General features: G+C 57.7%; 1 protein-coding gene and 1 non-coding gene across 2 annotated transcripts; one reads left to right on the forward strand and one right to left on the reverse strand.

Moving 5' to 3' along the window:
- Positions 1–1,477: 1,477 nt before the first annotated feature.
- Positions 1,478–13,894, reverse strand: CARHSP1 (calcium regulated heat stable protein 1). The gene is made up of 4 exons (XM_032607024.1): positions 13,842–13,894; positions 6,088–6,252; positions 5,285–5,407; positions 1,478–3,588 (listed from the first exon to the last, which is right to left on the reverse strand). The coding sequence occupies exons 2-4, from the start codon at positions 6,243–6,245 to the stop codon at positions 3,426–3,428; spliced, it is 444 nt and encodes a 147-aa protein (XP_032462915.1). The 5' UTR covers positions 6,246–6,252; positions 13,842–13,894; the 3' UTR covers positions 1,478–3,425.
- A 1,413-nt stretch (positions 13,895–15,307) lies between these two features.
- On the forward strand, positions 15,308–15,380 carry TRNAE-CUC. The gene has a single exon. It is a non-coding gene; the product is annotated as a tRNA-Glu (tRNA).
- The last annotated feature ends 1,431 nt before the right edge of the window (positions 15,381–16,811 follow it).

Consider the following 16,811-nt stretch of genomic DNA (forward strand, 5'->3'; position numbering starts at 1 on the left):
GTAATAGTAGGTAAGTAACATGCAGGCAGCAGCGGCTGATGCCTTACACGTGCTCGCAAAGCAGCAGCTTCTGTCGTTGGCAGGGAAGAGCCGGCTGCCAGGATTCAGATCCTGGTTCAGCTGCTGCTGACTGGCTGTGTGATGGAGGACGACTTCACCCCAGCCTCAGTTTGCTCGTCTGTCGAATGGGATTATAGTCCCTACTACACGTGTAACTTAACCGCGTTAACTTCAGTGAAGCACTTAGGACAGTGTGAGCTATCGCTAACTTAATCATCCCCAGAAACCCTGTAAGACGGGACTGTCAACCCTGCTTGACAGACGAGGATAAGTCATTCCCTCAGCCTTCTGCCGTTCCAGGACGGTAGACAACATCACAAGAAATGTAAACACGGTAGCTAAATGCTGAGCAAGAGGGAAGCAAAGAGGTTGCCCCAGGTCAGCGTGGGGCTGTTAAGAAAGCTTCCTCCTCCCCTTCCCCACCCCCTGCCCCCACCCCCTGCACTGCAGAAGCTGACCAGGTATTTAGCCCCGCGCTCTAGGGCTTAAGAAGCCTCAAGGGAAAGACCACTAGCAGCTACTGGCCGCTGGAAGGCCCATATAAAGCTCAGTGGGGAGCCTGAACTCGATCCCGAGGGAGGGGCCGGGGGAGGCCCATCTGTGTGACAAGGGTAGGTCTGTCTAGCTTCCGGGCAGGGAGTGACTGGAGGGCCAGCAAGAAACAAGTTTGGCAGACATTTGGGTGAGGCAAAGGTGGCTGCTTCCCTCTCCTGCCCAGACAGGGCCAACTCCGCCAGGCCTCCAGGCTCCCTTCCACATCTGCCCACCCCCCGCCCCCCTCACCCTGGCTACCACCAAACCCACCCTCCCTCCCTCGAGCCGCATGGCACCACATGTGTTTGGGGTTCAGTGCTTACTCCGGCCTTTCCCTAATCAGGTTCAATGGGCTGGTTATAATTTGTCCTAATGCACTCTGAAAATCTGTATATTTTTACAATAAAGATGTTCACCTCTGCATGCCCAAAGCCATTATCTACCTCCCGAGGGAAATGCTGGCCAAGGAGGACCTTCGCAGCCTCTTGTGCCCCCTGCATCTCCCTGCTGCACTCCTGGAAACCAAGAACCTGGGCTGCCTCCCCTCCCACTTCCCAACTTCCCTCCGTCTGGACCACCCTTGGCCAGACTGCTTCTGCTCACACAGTACCAATTTAAATGCATCAGCAGTGCGTTTATCCACAGCTGACCACGTAAGTGGCATTTTCTACTGTCACGAAGCCACATCCCACTGCTAAGCTTGCCTACGCACGAGGATGGTGATTAAGGAAGAAGGGCTGATCCCATTTTCTTATTCATCCCCCAAAAAACCAGACTGCAAAGTAGAATGACTGTCAGCCTCCTCTGGGGAGACGCCCTTACCTGCTGGCTTCAAGGAAAAGCTCCCTGGCAACCAGATTCCCATTAACACATAACGCAGAGCCTCACGCAAAACAGACTTTACTGAGAGAAGGATGCTGGTGGGAGGTGACCTGCAGTCAGGAATCCGGATTCTGTGCCCAGCTCCGTCGCCAACACCGTCCGTCCTCCCAGAGCCTCCGGAGTTTCTGTAACTTGAGACTCTGTGCTTGAGTGGGGAAGGGTCCCTTCCAGCTCTGACTGAGAAAGATGTGGTCACCAGGAAGGACAGAGCAAGAGCCATTTACAAAGGAGTCTACACAGCGAGAGCCCAAAGTTTAGCTCAGAAGAGCAGATCCAACTCCCAGCCCGCTGGTGGGCTGGCAGGTCACAAGGAGCCCCAACCATGTGTCAAGGTGAGGACAGGGCACTGGAGACACCTGGGGGAGCAGGTGGAGGGAGACCCAGGAGCCTGCACGGGTCTCGGGAAGTGGCTCTGGAAGCGTGGTCTGTACCCAACAGACGGGTCTCCAGGAGCCACCTGGGGACAGACCATCCAAGGCTGGAGGGGAGAAGGCCACCGCGGGGCAGCAGAAGGCAGAGGCAGGAGGACCCTTCGAGGGGCACGACAGGCCAGGAAATAGGATCAACTTCCTTAACTACGATGTTTCACTGCATACTGGAAACCAACACACTTACTTGCCTATTTAAAACAACTCCAGTGGTCATTTTGTGATGTATGAAAATATCAAATCACTGTGTTGTGCACAGGGAACTAACACAGTGTTGTAGGTCAGTTACACTTTAAACACACACACACACACCAGTAACAACTCCACCAGTTCTCAGCAAAATAGTTCTGGCCTTCCACCCCCTTGCAGAAATTTCCAGATTTAAGACACTGGATTAGGCCGTCATTGTCTTTCAAGGGCTCGCCTCCCTGCACTGACAAATGGACACTTGACTACATACAGGCCACATATTTCAAGACGTATTTCCCAGCTATTGCTATTTTTAAAACACAACTAAAGCCAGACCAAACCACAGCAAAGAAAATCCTAAGGATCTGTTTACTGGAAATATCTACAAAGGTTTGCAATGTCAGCAGCAAAGTGCAAACAGAGCTGGCTCTGGTGAGAACTTCAGTTATGAAATAAAAAAAAGAAAATCCTAAGCAGTTCTTCACACCAGTTTTCCAGAAAACCCCACCAAAGGTGTATTTCCCCTTCAACTTCTGGCTTTCCCAGGCTGTCAGGAAGCAAACCACCTGCTGTTTTCTAGCTGGATCCGGAGAAAAGTCTGGTCTTAAACAAAGAGCCTCCCCTCTCCACACTCCCCTCTCCCACCGCCATCCCCACTCCCACCCACCACCTCAGTGACGGGGCTGCCGAGCCAGGATCACTCAACCTGAAGACGGACAGAAAGGACCAGCCTTCGAAGAGAGTTACGATTCGCCTCTGAGCACGTCGCTGCCAGATGGAGGACTCCGGGCTCCCAGACACCCAGCTGTGACACCTCCTGCTGCAAAGGTACCAACCTCCCCCCACTCCCCGCCCCTCCCAGCCCCCTGAACAACCAGCTGAGAACCAGAAAGAAAAGCCTGCTCTGCCCAGGGCCGAGGAGAGACACAAGGGGGCCGCTTGGGCGGGAATTCCTCCCGGGAAAACACGCAGGGTCCATGTCACTACCCAGAGGGCCAGATCTGGGGATTTTGAGCCTTCCTCCAGGGATGAGGGGCTGTGGGCTGGGGAAGACCACCCGACCCAGTCCCGGGTGGGGCTCGGACAGACCCTCCACTCAGCCACTAGCGGGCGCCTCTCCTTTTTCAATGCTTTTAATGCTTTTCAGATGGTGAGAGGCTGTGCTGGTGGCCGAGAGCACCCCACACCCCTTCCTTCAGGAGACACTTGAAAGGGACCACGCTCCCCCCTTGAAGCCCCATCTCAAGCGGTAGAATGTCCTCTCCAGTTTGGTCCTGCCTCCGGCCCCAGAGTCTCCCCCAAGCCCTGGGGAAGGGGCGCCTCTGGCCTCTCCTAGGAGCTGACGATGTGGCCGGACCAGGTCTCGTGCTTGGTGCCCGGCGCCAGGTGGGTGATGACCACCTCCACGGCCTGCAGCTTCTCGTTCTTGGGCGGGATGGAGCACATCTTATAGGTGACCTCATCGCCTTCCACGGGGACGTACTCCCCCTCCACGCTGTGGGGTGGGGAGAGAGCACTCAGGGCCGGCACTCAGAGAAGCCAGGACACCAGCCCTCGCAGAGGAACTGCCGCCCTGCCCTGCCACCAGGGGGCACCACCATGGCCCTCTGGTCGTGGCTAAGGAGCCCCACACCCAATCAGCTCCTTCCCTGGGACCTCGGTTGCTGAGACGGAGATGGAGCCCCACCCCCTGGGGATGCTCACATGGCATGTTAAACGAGGGCACCTTGGGCCTGATGGAGGGAACAGCGGGGAAAGGCAGTCTGAGCCCGAGTTGGGGGATGGCCCGGGTGAGGGTTTCCTGAGCAGCACCCCGACCCCCTGACCCGTCCAGGAGTCCCAGAAACCAGGCTACACCTCTGCTGTTCAACTCCTCAGAACCCCAGTGAGCTTTCCAGAAAGTCCATTTCCCTTACTTTCTATGGGACATGAGTCACCATCTCACCCATGATAGGGAGGTGCCCAGCTTGATGTCCCCTTGATGAGACCCCAGGAGGAAAATCCCCTTCAGATCCTGAGCACCAAGACCAGCCAGCTCCCCCGGAACTGGTTTGCCTTGACTGAAGAATAACATCACAGATGGTGCTGCCCTCTTTGATTTGGCCACCAGGAAGCTCAGGAATAAACATGTAGCCCACTTCTAGCAGTGGAACTAGGCATCAAAGTATCCCCATCTTTCTTATCTGCCCCCCAACCCCATGCTTTCCTTTCTAATTTTTTTGGTGCACTGTGTGTATCCTTGTCAACCACTACAAATCCTTTCTGGAAAGAGGCAGTGTGGAGATACATGTCTACATCCACGTATGATTCATACATACGTGGAAGGCATTGCTCTAGCGTCATCCTCATGTCTACGCTGTACGGGGGGGTCTACTGAAGACCCGGCGTGTAAGAATGTTGGGGGAGGGTCAGAAGGGATAACTCTCCCATCCCAGCAGACATGTGCAACAGGATCCTAATTTCAAAAACATGGTTTCTATGTAGACAAGGTCTGCTGTGTGGGGTAAGGACTTTGCCTGCCACAGTCGGAAAGACTGGGGAGCTGCCGCTGAGGTCAAGGGTTGGGGTGCGGGTCGGGGTGCCAATCGGATCCCCACAGATCTGCAGCCTGCTTAGAAGATCAGAAGTGAAGCACAGGCTGCTGGACGCATTCCAGCCCCAAGACCAAGGACGTTTGGGCTCCACCCTGGGTCCCCCCCACTGCCCGCCCCAGGGTTTCCAGACACTCAGGAAGGAAGGACGTCCGTGAGCAAGTGGCAGGAGGAAGGGTCCAGCCCCAAACTTCCTTCCTGGAACAGAGCGCAGGCAGCCCCCCGCCTCACCAGCCTGCTTCCCCCGAGGAAGTGCAGGAGCCCAGCCGCCAGGTGAAACACAGCTCCCCAGACCCACAGGGACGCCCCTCCCCAGCCACCAGACCCACACGGGCACTCAGACCCACCCCAAGCAGATCTCAACTCACACACGCGCACACGCAGTCGCCTGCAGCCTGACACACTGCCACCACCACCACGGGCTCACGACCCCACCACTGACCACTGTCACACACAGACCACAAGCAGAGTCACACACACCTGGCTGCACAACCATCATCATAGCCGGCGCCCAGGAGAGTCACACGCTCTCCCTGCCTCCTCGGGGCCACGGCAGCACCCACCCCAGACCCAGCGCACCCAGACTGGCCGCTGACTTACTCGGAGATGTGCAGGAAGATGTCAGGGCCGCCGTCGGCCGGGGTAATGAAGCCGTGGCCCTTGGACCGACAGAAGCATTTGCAGACTCCTTTGTAGATAGGGCCCTGTGAAGCCCGCACCGTCCTGCCAGAGAGGAGAAAGCGTGAGCGGCCCCCGCCAGCCCTCCAGAACAGCCCCCGGCTCCCCGGGCACACCCAGCTCATCCCAGTGCCCACCCACGCTGTGCCCCAGGGAGTCCTGGCCGGGGCCACCACGTACAGCTGTGCAGGTTGTGCACTGCACGACTCTGGGAGCCATTCACAGAGACCCTGGTGACAATGACTCTCTGAATGACGCTGGCAGAGTTTTCTCAGGCCTCAGTCTCCCCCTGACTAAAAGCTCTCTGCGCATCCCTCCCTCCGAAGGCTATTAGCAGCAGCAGCTAGCAGCAGCCTCCACTCGTTGGCCTGAGCTCTGCACCTCCCAGGCACCGTGTGGGTCCCCTGCGGCACCGTGGCCACCCTGCTACTGTCCCCCTTTTGCAGCCGATGAAGTCAAGGGCTCACGGGGGAAGAGGCCTGTGTGTCGTTAAAGCCTGACGATTTAAGACCCCAGCGATTTCCCACCCCTGGCCATCCCCAATCCTTGCCCCCAGCTCGTGACAGCCTCAAGTGGGCCTGGAGCAGCGCCGTACAGTTTACGAGGCGCCTGCCCAGTTTCTCACCATCAGCCCTTTCCCAACCCCAAGTCTCCCATCTGACAGACAGGGACATGAGGCTCTCTGGACCCCGCAGGCGACCTGTCTCAGGAAGCCTGACACTCACGCTGAGAAGGTCCTTGTCCGGCGAGTGGGCAGTGGGCTCGGGACCACGTTGCCCCGAAGCGGGGATGGTGAGCGGTCTCGGGCCTGTTGGGTATCCAGCAGCCCGGCCGAGGACTGGTGGGTGGGGTGCTGTGATGGGGGAGGAGGCTCAGATGACATGGCCGACCTGGAGAGGGACAGGGGCTCTCAGGGGCTCACGCCTTGCAAGGACAGGCCCCCCGGATGCCTCCCCACCCCAGCGTCTGCCATCTGAGACTCATTCTTCTGGCTGTGGAATGCAGGCTCGAGGCTCACTCAGCGTGGAGGCCACCTGCTCCAGAAACACGCCCGGCTCACTCCAGCCGGGGCAGGCGCCTGGTCTGGGCTCCTGCAGCTGCCGTGGGCCTCCCGCTATCATTGCTCTGTACGGAAATGCCAGGTCGCATCACTGACAAGGACACCATTGGCCCCCTCTATGTTCCCAGTGCCCAGCACAGACCCTGGCACACGCCGGGCCAGGCGTGGTAAATCCTTGTGGAAGGAAGGAAAGGAGGGAGGGCGGGAGCAGGGAGGCAGGCAGGCAGGGCGGGCGGGGATGCTTCAATGCCAACCAACTATATGAGGACTCCAGCCACTCGTCAGACATTTCCTGGCCCCGGCTAAGTGCCGGACACTGTGGGGAAGGCAGAGGCAAAAAAGGGACCAACACTCAAGTGTTCGTCCAGGAAACTCCAGGACACAAACCAAAGAAGGCTCAGACCCCAAGTCAGGCCTGCATCCAGGAGAGGGAAGCCCGGCAGGTAAGTGTGTGGGACCCCGAGGGGCAGGGGCATTTCAAAGACAGCATCTCCACCAGGCCCCTTACTCAGATCCAGGCCTTAAAGTTAATTTCCACACAGCCTGAGTCTCCAGTTGCTGCTAAGAAATCGAATTCCCTCCGTGACCCCTAACATGCATCAGAGGCCGGGGGCAGACCCAGCTGGAGGGGCTGGAGGGAGCGGACTCCATAGTCCCTGCCTCGCTCTGGCAGCTGTGTCAAGAGCAGCACGTGGCCGCTGTGCCCAACACACTGGCGGCCTTGCCTCAAGGCCACGAGGAGAGAGCAAAGCCCAGCAGCCAAAGGACCTTGGCTGAGTCCTTTCCCCTCTCTGGGATCAATTTTCCCATCTGCACGGTGGGGCAGCTGGGTGGGCATCATTCAGCACCTGCTCAGGGAGGGGGATGGGGACTCAAGGTGGAGCAGAGCCGGGCCCTGTGGCCCCAGGACAGTGGAGGAGGCCGACTCGGACATCACCCCCGTTCACAGGGCAGCCCTGCTGGGTTCTGTGTGGTTCACATGGGGTTTTCAAATTTAAAATATGAGATATCTTTTAAACATCCCAGGAGTTTGCTCCAAAACCTAGGTTTCCAACTAGTTTGAAAAAACTAGCAGCTCTGACAGCCCGGAGCCTCCAGTCCACCAGCCCTGCCCCACGCGCGCCTGGTCGATAGCAATTACGCAGCCCCAGGGCACCAGTTTTCAACCTGCATCCTCCAGGGAAAGGGCCGCCTCCTTCCCCCAAAGGACGAAACCTCTCCCTCCATTGTCCCCACAGTCCCCCCGCAGTCCCCCACACTCCCCTTTCAGGACTCGCTCCCTCTGGCTGGGATGGGAGAGGGCCGCCTGGCTTCCCGGGGGAAGTGACATAGCTACCTCCTGACCCTTCTCTCAGCTGCAGCCGCAGCCAGCCCAGAAAGGCCCCGGCTCCTTGGCCAGGGGTCAGGGCTCCAGCATGACCCACCAGTACAGGTCATAGAGCCCTAGAATGTTCAATCCCTGGGGTTCTGGGAAGGGGGCCAGCCCAGAGAAGGGAAAGCCCCACGCAGGACAGCAGGTGGGACCACTGCGTCCTGGTGACACCAGGGTGAGGCGGGGAAGTGCCCTCCCCCGCATCCACAATCTCCCTCTTTCCCCTGATGTCAGGCATATCTGACTTCAAATCCCACCCTGCCGGCTGTGTGATCTTGGGCAAGTTACTTAACCTCTCTGGACCTTGGTTTCTGCATGAGGAAAATGGGGATTTTAATAGTTCTGACTTCACACCATTGCCATGAAGTTGAAATGAAACAATACATGTTAGGCACTCTGCATACCCTCCACCCAGAACAAGTGAGCATTAAGTGTCAGCTACCATTGTTGTTATAACTGTCATCATAAAGTCATTCAACAAATATGTGCCCGGTGTCAGGCCCTGTTCATGGCACTAGAGACACGGCTGAATTTGGAGCCAGAGAAGAAACAGGTCAATAAATATACAAACAAAATCATTACAGGTGGTTCCCTGGTGGCCTAGTGGTTAGGATTCCAGGCTTTCATTGCCATGGTCCAGGTTCAATCCCTGGTAGGGGAACTGAGATCCCACAAGCTGCGTGGTGTGGCCAAAAAATAAATAACCATTACAGACTGCTGAAAGGGCTGATAAGAAATACATAGAGAGACATAAAAAGTAGCAGGGTTGGGGTGCCACTCTAATGAGGGTGCAGGCTGGGTCCCGGACAGTAAGAAAGAGTGGACCATTTACAAAACAGAGAGAGGCTCTTCCAGGTGTGGGAAACAGCCTGTGCAAAGGCTCTGAGGTTGGCAAGGGCAGGTGTGACTGAAGGCCAGCAAGGAGACTGGGGGCAGGGGGATGTCCGGGGCACTGGGGAAGGAGGGGTGAGAGGTGAGAGGCAGGTTGGGTTGGAGGGCATCACCATCATCCCCATGTGTCTTCATTCTTCACAACCATGTCTGTCTGACTGTCACCATGTCCCCTGCCAGGGCTACCTCCCCCTGGGTTAATGAAGCAGGCCCAAACTGGGGCCCCCCTTCTCTCTCCACCCCAGCCCCCTTGACTCCCCTAGTATACCCAGTCCAGCAGAGATGCTAATGGAAGCCCACCATCGTGAGCGGGGAGCAACCTGAAGGCAGCATGGAGTCCCTCCACGTCCTAGGGCCCTGCACTGGGGCTGGGACAGAGCAGGGTCTTAACCAGCATTAGGACCCAAAGGCCCCGCTGGAGTTCATGTGTGCTTGTGTGCTCGGTGCCTTGCACAGTCGAGCAGCAGCAAGGGGCGCCACGCATGCGTACCTGGCAGTGGGAGAAACTGAGGCATGGGGGGCACCAGAGCCTCCCGGAGTGGGAACAGGAAGGTAAGTGCCGGCCTGGGAGACTCAGGAGCCTTAACCACCACCCTGCCCGCCTCCCCTGGGCCATCAGAGCTGAAAGCAGCTGGGGCAGCTGGAGCAGGCCTGGACAAGAGCCAGCCCGCCCCCAGGGGCCTGCGTGGGGAGGGGGAGCAGCATGGGGGAGGGGGCAGGGAGAAGGAGTGCATGGCCTCTGTGTGGGGAGGCCTGGGTTAAAGTCCAGCTGTAAGGAAAACAGCTGGGGGAGGGGGGAGCCAGTAGCCCAGGAGCCAGCTCTGGGGCCCACTGCTGCCCTCCAACACACAGATGGGGGGTGTGCAGCAGTCACCCCCCCACCCTCATCCCCACCCACCGGTGCTTCCAACCAGCAACTGCTCTCCCAGCAACACCAGGGGAGCCTTGGAACTGACCCTGGAGGAGGCAGGGCCCACCCGCTGCCACTAGCCCCCCTCCTGGACCCCCCTCAATTCCCTACAGCTGCAGGGCATTTGCAAACAGGCAACTGAGGCTCAGTCTGCTAGGAGGCTCTAGGCCAGACCTGGGACAGGCCTCAGGGCTGCAGCAAACTCAGACGGAATGTCACGCCCAAGGCACGCCACGGCTGCTGAGCTGTGTGCACACCTGTGTGTGTACATGTGCGTAAATGCGTATGGCTGTGTGTGCACGGGACTGTATGGGCGTATTTGGCTCTGCTCACATGTGTGGTGTATGTGCACACGTGTGTGTCTGAAGCCAGGCGCACACGTGGATGCACACCTGTCACTGCCTGTGTATGCACATCAGTGGACGGGGCAAGGCCACCCCACCCCCGGCACCAGCAGGGCCTTTACCCTGGGAAAGGGCAGGAAGGGGGCCTCAGCCCAAAATAGCCTGGGAATTTTCCACAGGCCCGGCATGTCCTCCTGGAAGGTTCAGAGAGTTCAGCTGGGCACCAGGCTCTGGTCTTCCTGACCCTTCTTCCACCCACCCACATATCAAGGGACTGGAGACCCAATCCTGCAGAGCTCCTGCTAACCCCCTCCCCTCCTCTCGGCCTCAAACCCCACCAATCGTATCAAGGACAAGTCTGTCTTTTTTTTGTTTGTTTTTTTTTGTTTGTTTGTTTTTTGTTTTTTTTTTGCGGTACGCGGGCCTCTCACTGCTGTGGCCTCTCCCGTTGCGGAGCACAGGCTCCGGACGCGCAGGCTCAGCGGCCATGGCTCACGGGCCCAGCCGCTCCGCGGCATGTGGGATCCTCCCGGACCGGGGCACGAACCCGCGTCCCCTGCATCGGCAGGCGGACTCTCAACCACTGCGCCACGTCTTGAGCCAAGTAGCCAGTTGCTGACTCCAGGGAGGGGATCCTTGGCAGTGCTATCCGTCATTTACACTTTAGTGAGAAGGAGTTTGCAGTTCATTCCACAAGGCTCCATTGTTGGTAGCTTTCAGACGCTTGAGGGCAGGGAGATGGAGGGGAAAGAGCTGAGTTCAAGTTGGGAGCTTCATTCTCAGCATGGTTCTCAGCAAAGCCAGATCTCTCCAAGCCTACTCTGAAAAATGGGGTGTCGAGCCTTCCATGGGTTTCTGGATGGGGGAGGCCAGGGCTGGGCACCATGTTCAGACACCTCCCAGGTGTCTGGCAGGTGGGGATGACTACTAGCCCACATGAAGGGAACAGGACAGGACACTGGAGAAAGTCGGTGCTAAAATGGAGATGCTGAAGATGGGGGCGGAGTCCCAGATTCTGCATTTCTAAGGAGTTCCCCCCAGCAAGGTAGATGCTGGTCAACCGACACAGAGTAGTACACACAAAAGAGTAGTGCGGGTTACCGGGTTATCGGCCTTGCCCACCTCTCAACCAGCATGAGGGTGGAGAGAAATTTTTTGTGGGGGGGAGCTTCAGATGAGTCACAAAGTCACCTTAGTACACCCAGGTTCCTCGTCTGTAAGCTGAGGCAGCAGAGACGCCTCCCTTCCCTTCTCAGCCTCCAGCCCAGCTAAGCCCCAGCCCCGCAGAACCAAGAGCACGTGGGCCGAGGGGCTGGGTGAGCCAGCGGAGGCTGGACAGTGGGGTCCCAGGAAGCAGGAGAGGCCCATGAGGAGCCCGAGGCGGGCTTGGGCCACAATCCCCTCCATTGTTCGGGGGAGAGTGGGGCTCAGGCGAGGGAGGCGGGGAATAGAGCGAGGATAGAGGGGAGGGGGAAAGGGGGAAAGGAAGGGGGCGGGGACTCAAGGGGCGGGGATTCAGAGAGCGCCGAGGCCAGGGGGTGGGGCGGGGAGTCAGTGGGGAGGGAGCGGAGTTGGGGAAAGTGGGGAATCAAGTGGAGGGGGCGCAAGGGCGGGGCGGCGTGGCTGGACCCTGCAGCGCCAGCAGCAGGGAGAAATACGAACTCGGCGCGGAGGGTGCAGCCCGCGATGCCGGCGTCCGGGGAGGGGGAGCAAGCCCAGCCGGGAACTGCTCGGCCGCCCCAGAGTGCTGGGAAGAGGCCAGAAACCCGAGGGCCAGCGACCGGGAAGAAGAGGCGCCCCTCCAGCACTGCCCCCCGTTAGCGCTCCCGAACACGCCCGCCCCGCCCAGGACCCTGCGCCCGCCGGCTCCCAGCATGGGCAGTCCTCCTGGGAGGAGCCCAAGCCCTTGTTCGTAACTAGGGGCCTACTCCGCACCCCATCACCCCCACTTCCAGCCCTCCTGTATTCCATTCTCGCCTCCATTCTCCCAGGGCTTCGGTCAGACCTGAGTCTCAGGCCTAACTCTGCACTCCACTCCCTCTGTGACCCCTGGCAAGCGACGTCACCGCTCCCTGCCTCAGTTTGCCCATCTGTCAAATGGGACAGTCCTGGTGCAGCCTCCCAGCCCGGCGGACGTCGTGCGGAGGATGTTGTGCAGGGGGTACCAGATACAAAGGCTCGGAAACAATGGTGGAGCCGCTAACGACAGAACTGTCAGGCCTAGGGCCATCTAGAATAATCCCTCCCATTCCTGTCCCTGCTGATGGGACACAAACCAAATGCCCTGACTTTGCCACTCGGTGAGACAAAGACCCACCCTCGTCCCCGCCCAGGACCCAAAGCCCGGCGCTGGGCCTGGCTCAGCTCATTGCGAGCATCTACTCCGGGCTGGGCTGGGCGGCGCTACAGGCCCCAGTTCCGGCTCTGCTGGGGGCGGGGGTGGGGGGAGGGAGTGACAAACACGGCAGCTTTGAGAACGGCGGTCATCGAGTCCGCCCGGGGAAGGCGAGCACAGAGGGGGCTTGGAGGAGGCCCCTGGCCCCGAGGAGGCAGCGGCTGCTTCGAGTCCTAAAGGCGGAGTGGGGAAGTTTTTCCTGGGACCTGCAGGGGCAAAGGCCCAGGGGGAGGGAGGACGGACGGCAGAAAGAGGCTGGGAGGGTCTCGGGGGAAGATAATAGAAAGCTCTGTTGAAAAGTTTCAGACTTGACCGACAATGGGGGCATCAGTGGACGATTTTAAGCCGGGGGTTGATCTGAACCTGTTTTTACAAGTCCTCCCTGGGTTCAGGGTGGCGAACGCATTGGAGGGGCAAGACTCCTCCAATGAGGGAGTGAAGAGACCAAGAAATATCCAAAAAGCCAGTAAAAAATGTTAACAGTAGCTAACGTTCCTCCCCGCACTGGGTCAGCCATGTCCTTTTATTCTCACTCACCCCGTTATGATAGGAAAAGTTACATCCCCAGTCTACGGATGGGGAGACGGAGGCTCAGAGAAGCCTCCTATTTTGCAGTGAGATACCCCCGCCTGTGGGAACGGAGATCGTGCCTGGAGGGGCTTATCTCCTGTCCCCCACCTCCAATACACCCATCCACTCCAACCCCAGATAAGCTGTGGGAACCAGGGGCTTCCTTGTTAGAAATCAATACAAAACAAAAAACCGTTGCATTTCCGGCCTGCAAACTTGGTCTGCCAGTGAGGCTGTCGGGAGGGAGCCTGTGGGCGCAGAAGAAGTTTCTCGGCAAGGCCTCTGGGGCCCCTCATCCAGACGCAAACACACCGGGCGAGCGCCAGGCAGCTCCTCCTCCCCAGACGCGGCCAATCGTCCGGCGCCAGGATACCCCCAGCCCACCTCCCCGTCAAGCCTGGCCGACGTCCCACCACTGAGCCCACAGCTGGTGCGGCCAGGCCTGGCTGGGGGCTGTCTCCACCTCCCCGAGCGGCGCCCCCCACCCCCGCCGCGCTTCGCCCCAGCGCACCGCAAGCCACCCCATCCTGCTCCAGCCCACAGGCGAAACCAGGGGGAGGGTGGGGGCGGGCGGGGGCGGGACGAGGAGGAGGGGAGGTTTTTTTCCGCTAGAAGAAAACAGGTGGGCAGGCGGGAAATGCAACCCGACGTCCGCCTCACATCCCTCCAGCTGCTGCCACACCCACCATTCTCCAGAGGGGGATGAGTAACCCGCGCTCCCCAAATAGGCCAAGGCGGCCCGGGTATTTCCTAGGGGCCTAGAGAGACCCAGCCTGGGGCCCTCTGCCGGCGAGCTGGAAGACCCTGCAGAGGGGGCGGTGAATGGGGGCAGCGGCGGCCGAAGAGGCCGAGGTCCCATCCCGGAGGTTCCTGGGCCTCCCTCGGGGCGGGGACACCACACCACACCCCTCCTGGGGTCCCCGGAGAAGCTCCCTACCTGACGATCCACTCCGCTCAGCCAGCTGCTCTGCTCGAACTGCGGGAACTGAGCTGGGGAGGGGGCGCGGTTCGCGGGGCGGGCTCGCCGCGTCCCCGCCCCTGACCCCGCCCCCAGGAGCTCTCAGCCAATGGGACTGCGGTCTGGAGCAGGGGCGGGGCGGGCGGGAGCACAGCCCCGGCGGGATCTTTGTGTCCTCGCGCGCGACTGGCAGGATCGCCGGGCGCATGGCCTTGTGGGGGGGGGGGGGGGACCCGGCTTCAAACTCCCCTGAAAAGGGAGAGAATCTGGTCTTCGCGCCCGAACAGGTTCCTCCCCTAGACAACGGCGTCGGGTCTGGTCCCCCACCTGACCTTAGCTCCAGAAACCGGACGGCCCAGGGGCACCTCCGTTTTAGCGCGAAGAAAGAGATCTAGGAATGACAAGAAGGAATGAAGAGAGCGGCCGAAGGGAGGAAAAGAAAACCCAAAAAATGCAAAGAAAGAAAGAACAAAAAAACGAGGGAAATCTGTTGATTTCGTTCTTTTTGTTTGTGTTTTGCTCTTAATTTCCACTCCCTCCTTGAGTCCTCTGTGTCTGCAGGGTTTTTTTTTAAATTAATTTTTATTGGAGTATGGTTGCTTTACAATGTTGTGTTAGTTTCTACTGTCCAGCAAAGCGAATCAGCTATACGTATACATACATCCCCTCTTTTTTGGATTTCCTTCCCATTTAGGTCACCACAGAGCACTGAGTAGAGTTCCCTGTGCCATACAGCAGGTTCTCATTAGTTATCTATTTTATACATAGTATCAATAGTGTATATATGTCAATCCCAATCTCCCAATTCATCCCACCCCCCCTTTTTTCTTTTTTTTTTTAATTAATTTCGAACTCATAGGAGAGGAAACCGAGGCACGAGAGGTGACCCACCCCCTCACACACAGCAAGTCGGGAGCAGCCTCTGAAAGGGAACCCAGCCCTGGACCCAGGCTCAGGCTGGTAGTTGAGGGGCGGGAACGGGGGAGGGATCCTGTAACTGTCCTGGGATAACAGGGTCCAGGAGTGGGGACAGCACGGGTGTCCCTCCTGGAACTCACCAGTTCTGCTTGCTCTTGTATGCAGATAGGTTAGGGGTCCCCAGAGAAAGAACCAGGCATGGCTTTCTTGACATAAGAGGAGCCATTTTTGGCCTAAGCCATTTTGTGATCTAAGCCCAGCCACAATGTTTGTCCTTTAACAGGGCTCAATAATTAATGATCTTCAGGGAAGTGAGGGAATGCAGGAACAAAGGAAAAGTAGTCAAGAAACAAGAGTTCAGTGATAGAACAGTTGTAGTTCCTCCTCAAGGGAATGATGATGTTGACCCTCCTGACCTCAATCAACTAAAACTTGGACTCTGTCGACCTTTGTCCCAATTCTGTGCTGAATTCTCTGCTCAATCCCCTTCCTGAATAGGGGATTAAAACTTCCCCAGTTTGGGGAATTCCCTGGTGGTCCAGTGGTTAGGACTTGGCACTCTCACTGCGGGGGCCCCAGGTTCGATCCCTGGTCAGGGAACTAAAATCCCATAAGCTGTGTGGCCAAAGAAAAACTTTCCCGATTTTGCTATTGGGGAGACACTGCTTTGGGAAAGATCCCAGGTGTTCTTACTTGCTGCCAGTAATGATAAATCTTTCATTCTCCTGATCTTTAGCCTGGTTGTGTCTTTTCACTCCACACCCACCAAGAGATGAACCCAGTTTTCCAGTAACACACTCCCTCCCCCCATCTCCCTCTCCCTCTCACCTCCTTTGTTCCCTCCTCTACACCCACACAAAGAAGAGACTGTTGAAGGCAGCCCTCTACAAGCCTGCAAGAGAGTTCTCCAACAGGAACTGAATTGGCCAGCACCTTGATCTTGGATTTCTCAGCCTCCAAAACTGGGAGAAATCAGCTGCTGTTGTTTAAGTCACCTGTCTGTGGTATTCTGTTACGGCAGCCAGAGCAAACTAAGGCAGTCCCTTCTCTTCCTTTTTTCCCCAAAGCCCTTCTCAACTAAACTGAAGCTTCTCAGAATTTCACACCTGAGGTTGTGCAGTTCGGGTCTACAATTCACTGGATGTGTTGCCCATGCTGGGCTCTGTGTTGGGCACTGAGCACCCGGAAATAAAAAGTGCCTGCCCTGTTCCCGCCCCTGAGGAGTCACAGCCTGGGGAAGTGGTAGGCGGGTAGTGCTAACCAATAACCAAAATGTCAGGTGGTGGGCTAGATAAGCCTCCATGGCTCAGTGGGTGCCGGCCCTCCGCCATAGGACGAGACAGGTTGCAGGGAGTTCTCTCTCCCAAATTGTGGTTGTTTAAGTCTCCTGCAGTCAGTGATATCAGCCCACCACCTTGGCCCCATCTGATGGCACTGGCCTAGCAGCCAGACCTGAGCTAACAGCTGATGAGGGCATGTGGTCTAAGTTTTCTGCCCAACAAGGCCTCATTAGCGGTTCAGCCAGCCATCTGACAAATATTTATTGCACCTGTACTCTGTTCCAAGCCCTGGGCTAAACAAAACTCTCGTTAGCCCTGCCCCCCACCCCCCATTGATACACTCTAATAGCGGAGGCAGATGTTAAACCAGTAATCACACAAGGTACAAAATCACTGTGTGACCCACAGCAGGGTCAGGCATGGTGCTGGAGGAGCCAGGAGAGACTTCTCTGAAAAGTGCTGATTGACCTGAGATCTTTAATCAGGAATTAAACAAAGAAAAGGACATTCCTGAGAGAGGTGAGAGCATGTGCAAAGGCCCTGGGGTGGGAAGGAGCGTGGTGGGGCTAAGACATAGAGAGAGGAAAGGGAGTGTGGGGTGAGATGGCAGTTGCCGGAATGGGCTAAATTTATGGGTCTCAATTAGGGAGCGATGGCAGCCAGGTAAGGGCTTAAAGCAGGTATGAATGGAGACTCCTCCCTTCAAAGTGTGTCTCATGTCCACCCACCTGTACCCATTTCTTCCCACCTT

This window comes from Phocoena sinus, chromosome 15, assembly GCF_008692025.1.
Source record: "Phocoena sinus isolate mPhoSin1 chromosome 15, mPhoSin1.pri, whole genome shotgun sequence".
Classification (NCBI taxonomy): Eukaryota; Metazoa; Chordata; class Mammalia; order Artiodactyla; family Phocoenidae; genus Phocoena; species Phocoena sinus.

Bases quoted from the DNA above. Each gene is read 5' to 3' on its own strand.
- CARHSP1 (XM_032607024.1), bottom strand. From the start codon at position 6,245: ATGTCATCTGAGCCTCCTCCCCCATCACAGCACCCCACCCACCAGTCC. The intron at 5,408-6,087 runs GTGAGTGTCAGG...CCTCTCTGGCAG, and splicing joins CGGACAAGGACCTTCTCAGC to GACGGTGCGGGCTTCACAGG. The intron at 3,589-5,284 runs GTAAGTCAGCGG...CCCACCCCACAG, and splicing joins ATCTTCCTGCACATCTCCGA to CGTGGAGGGGGAGTACGTCC.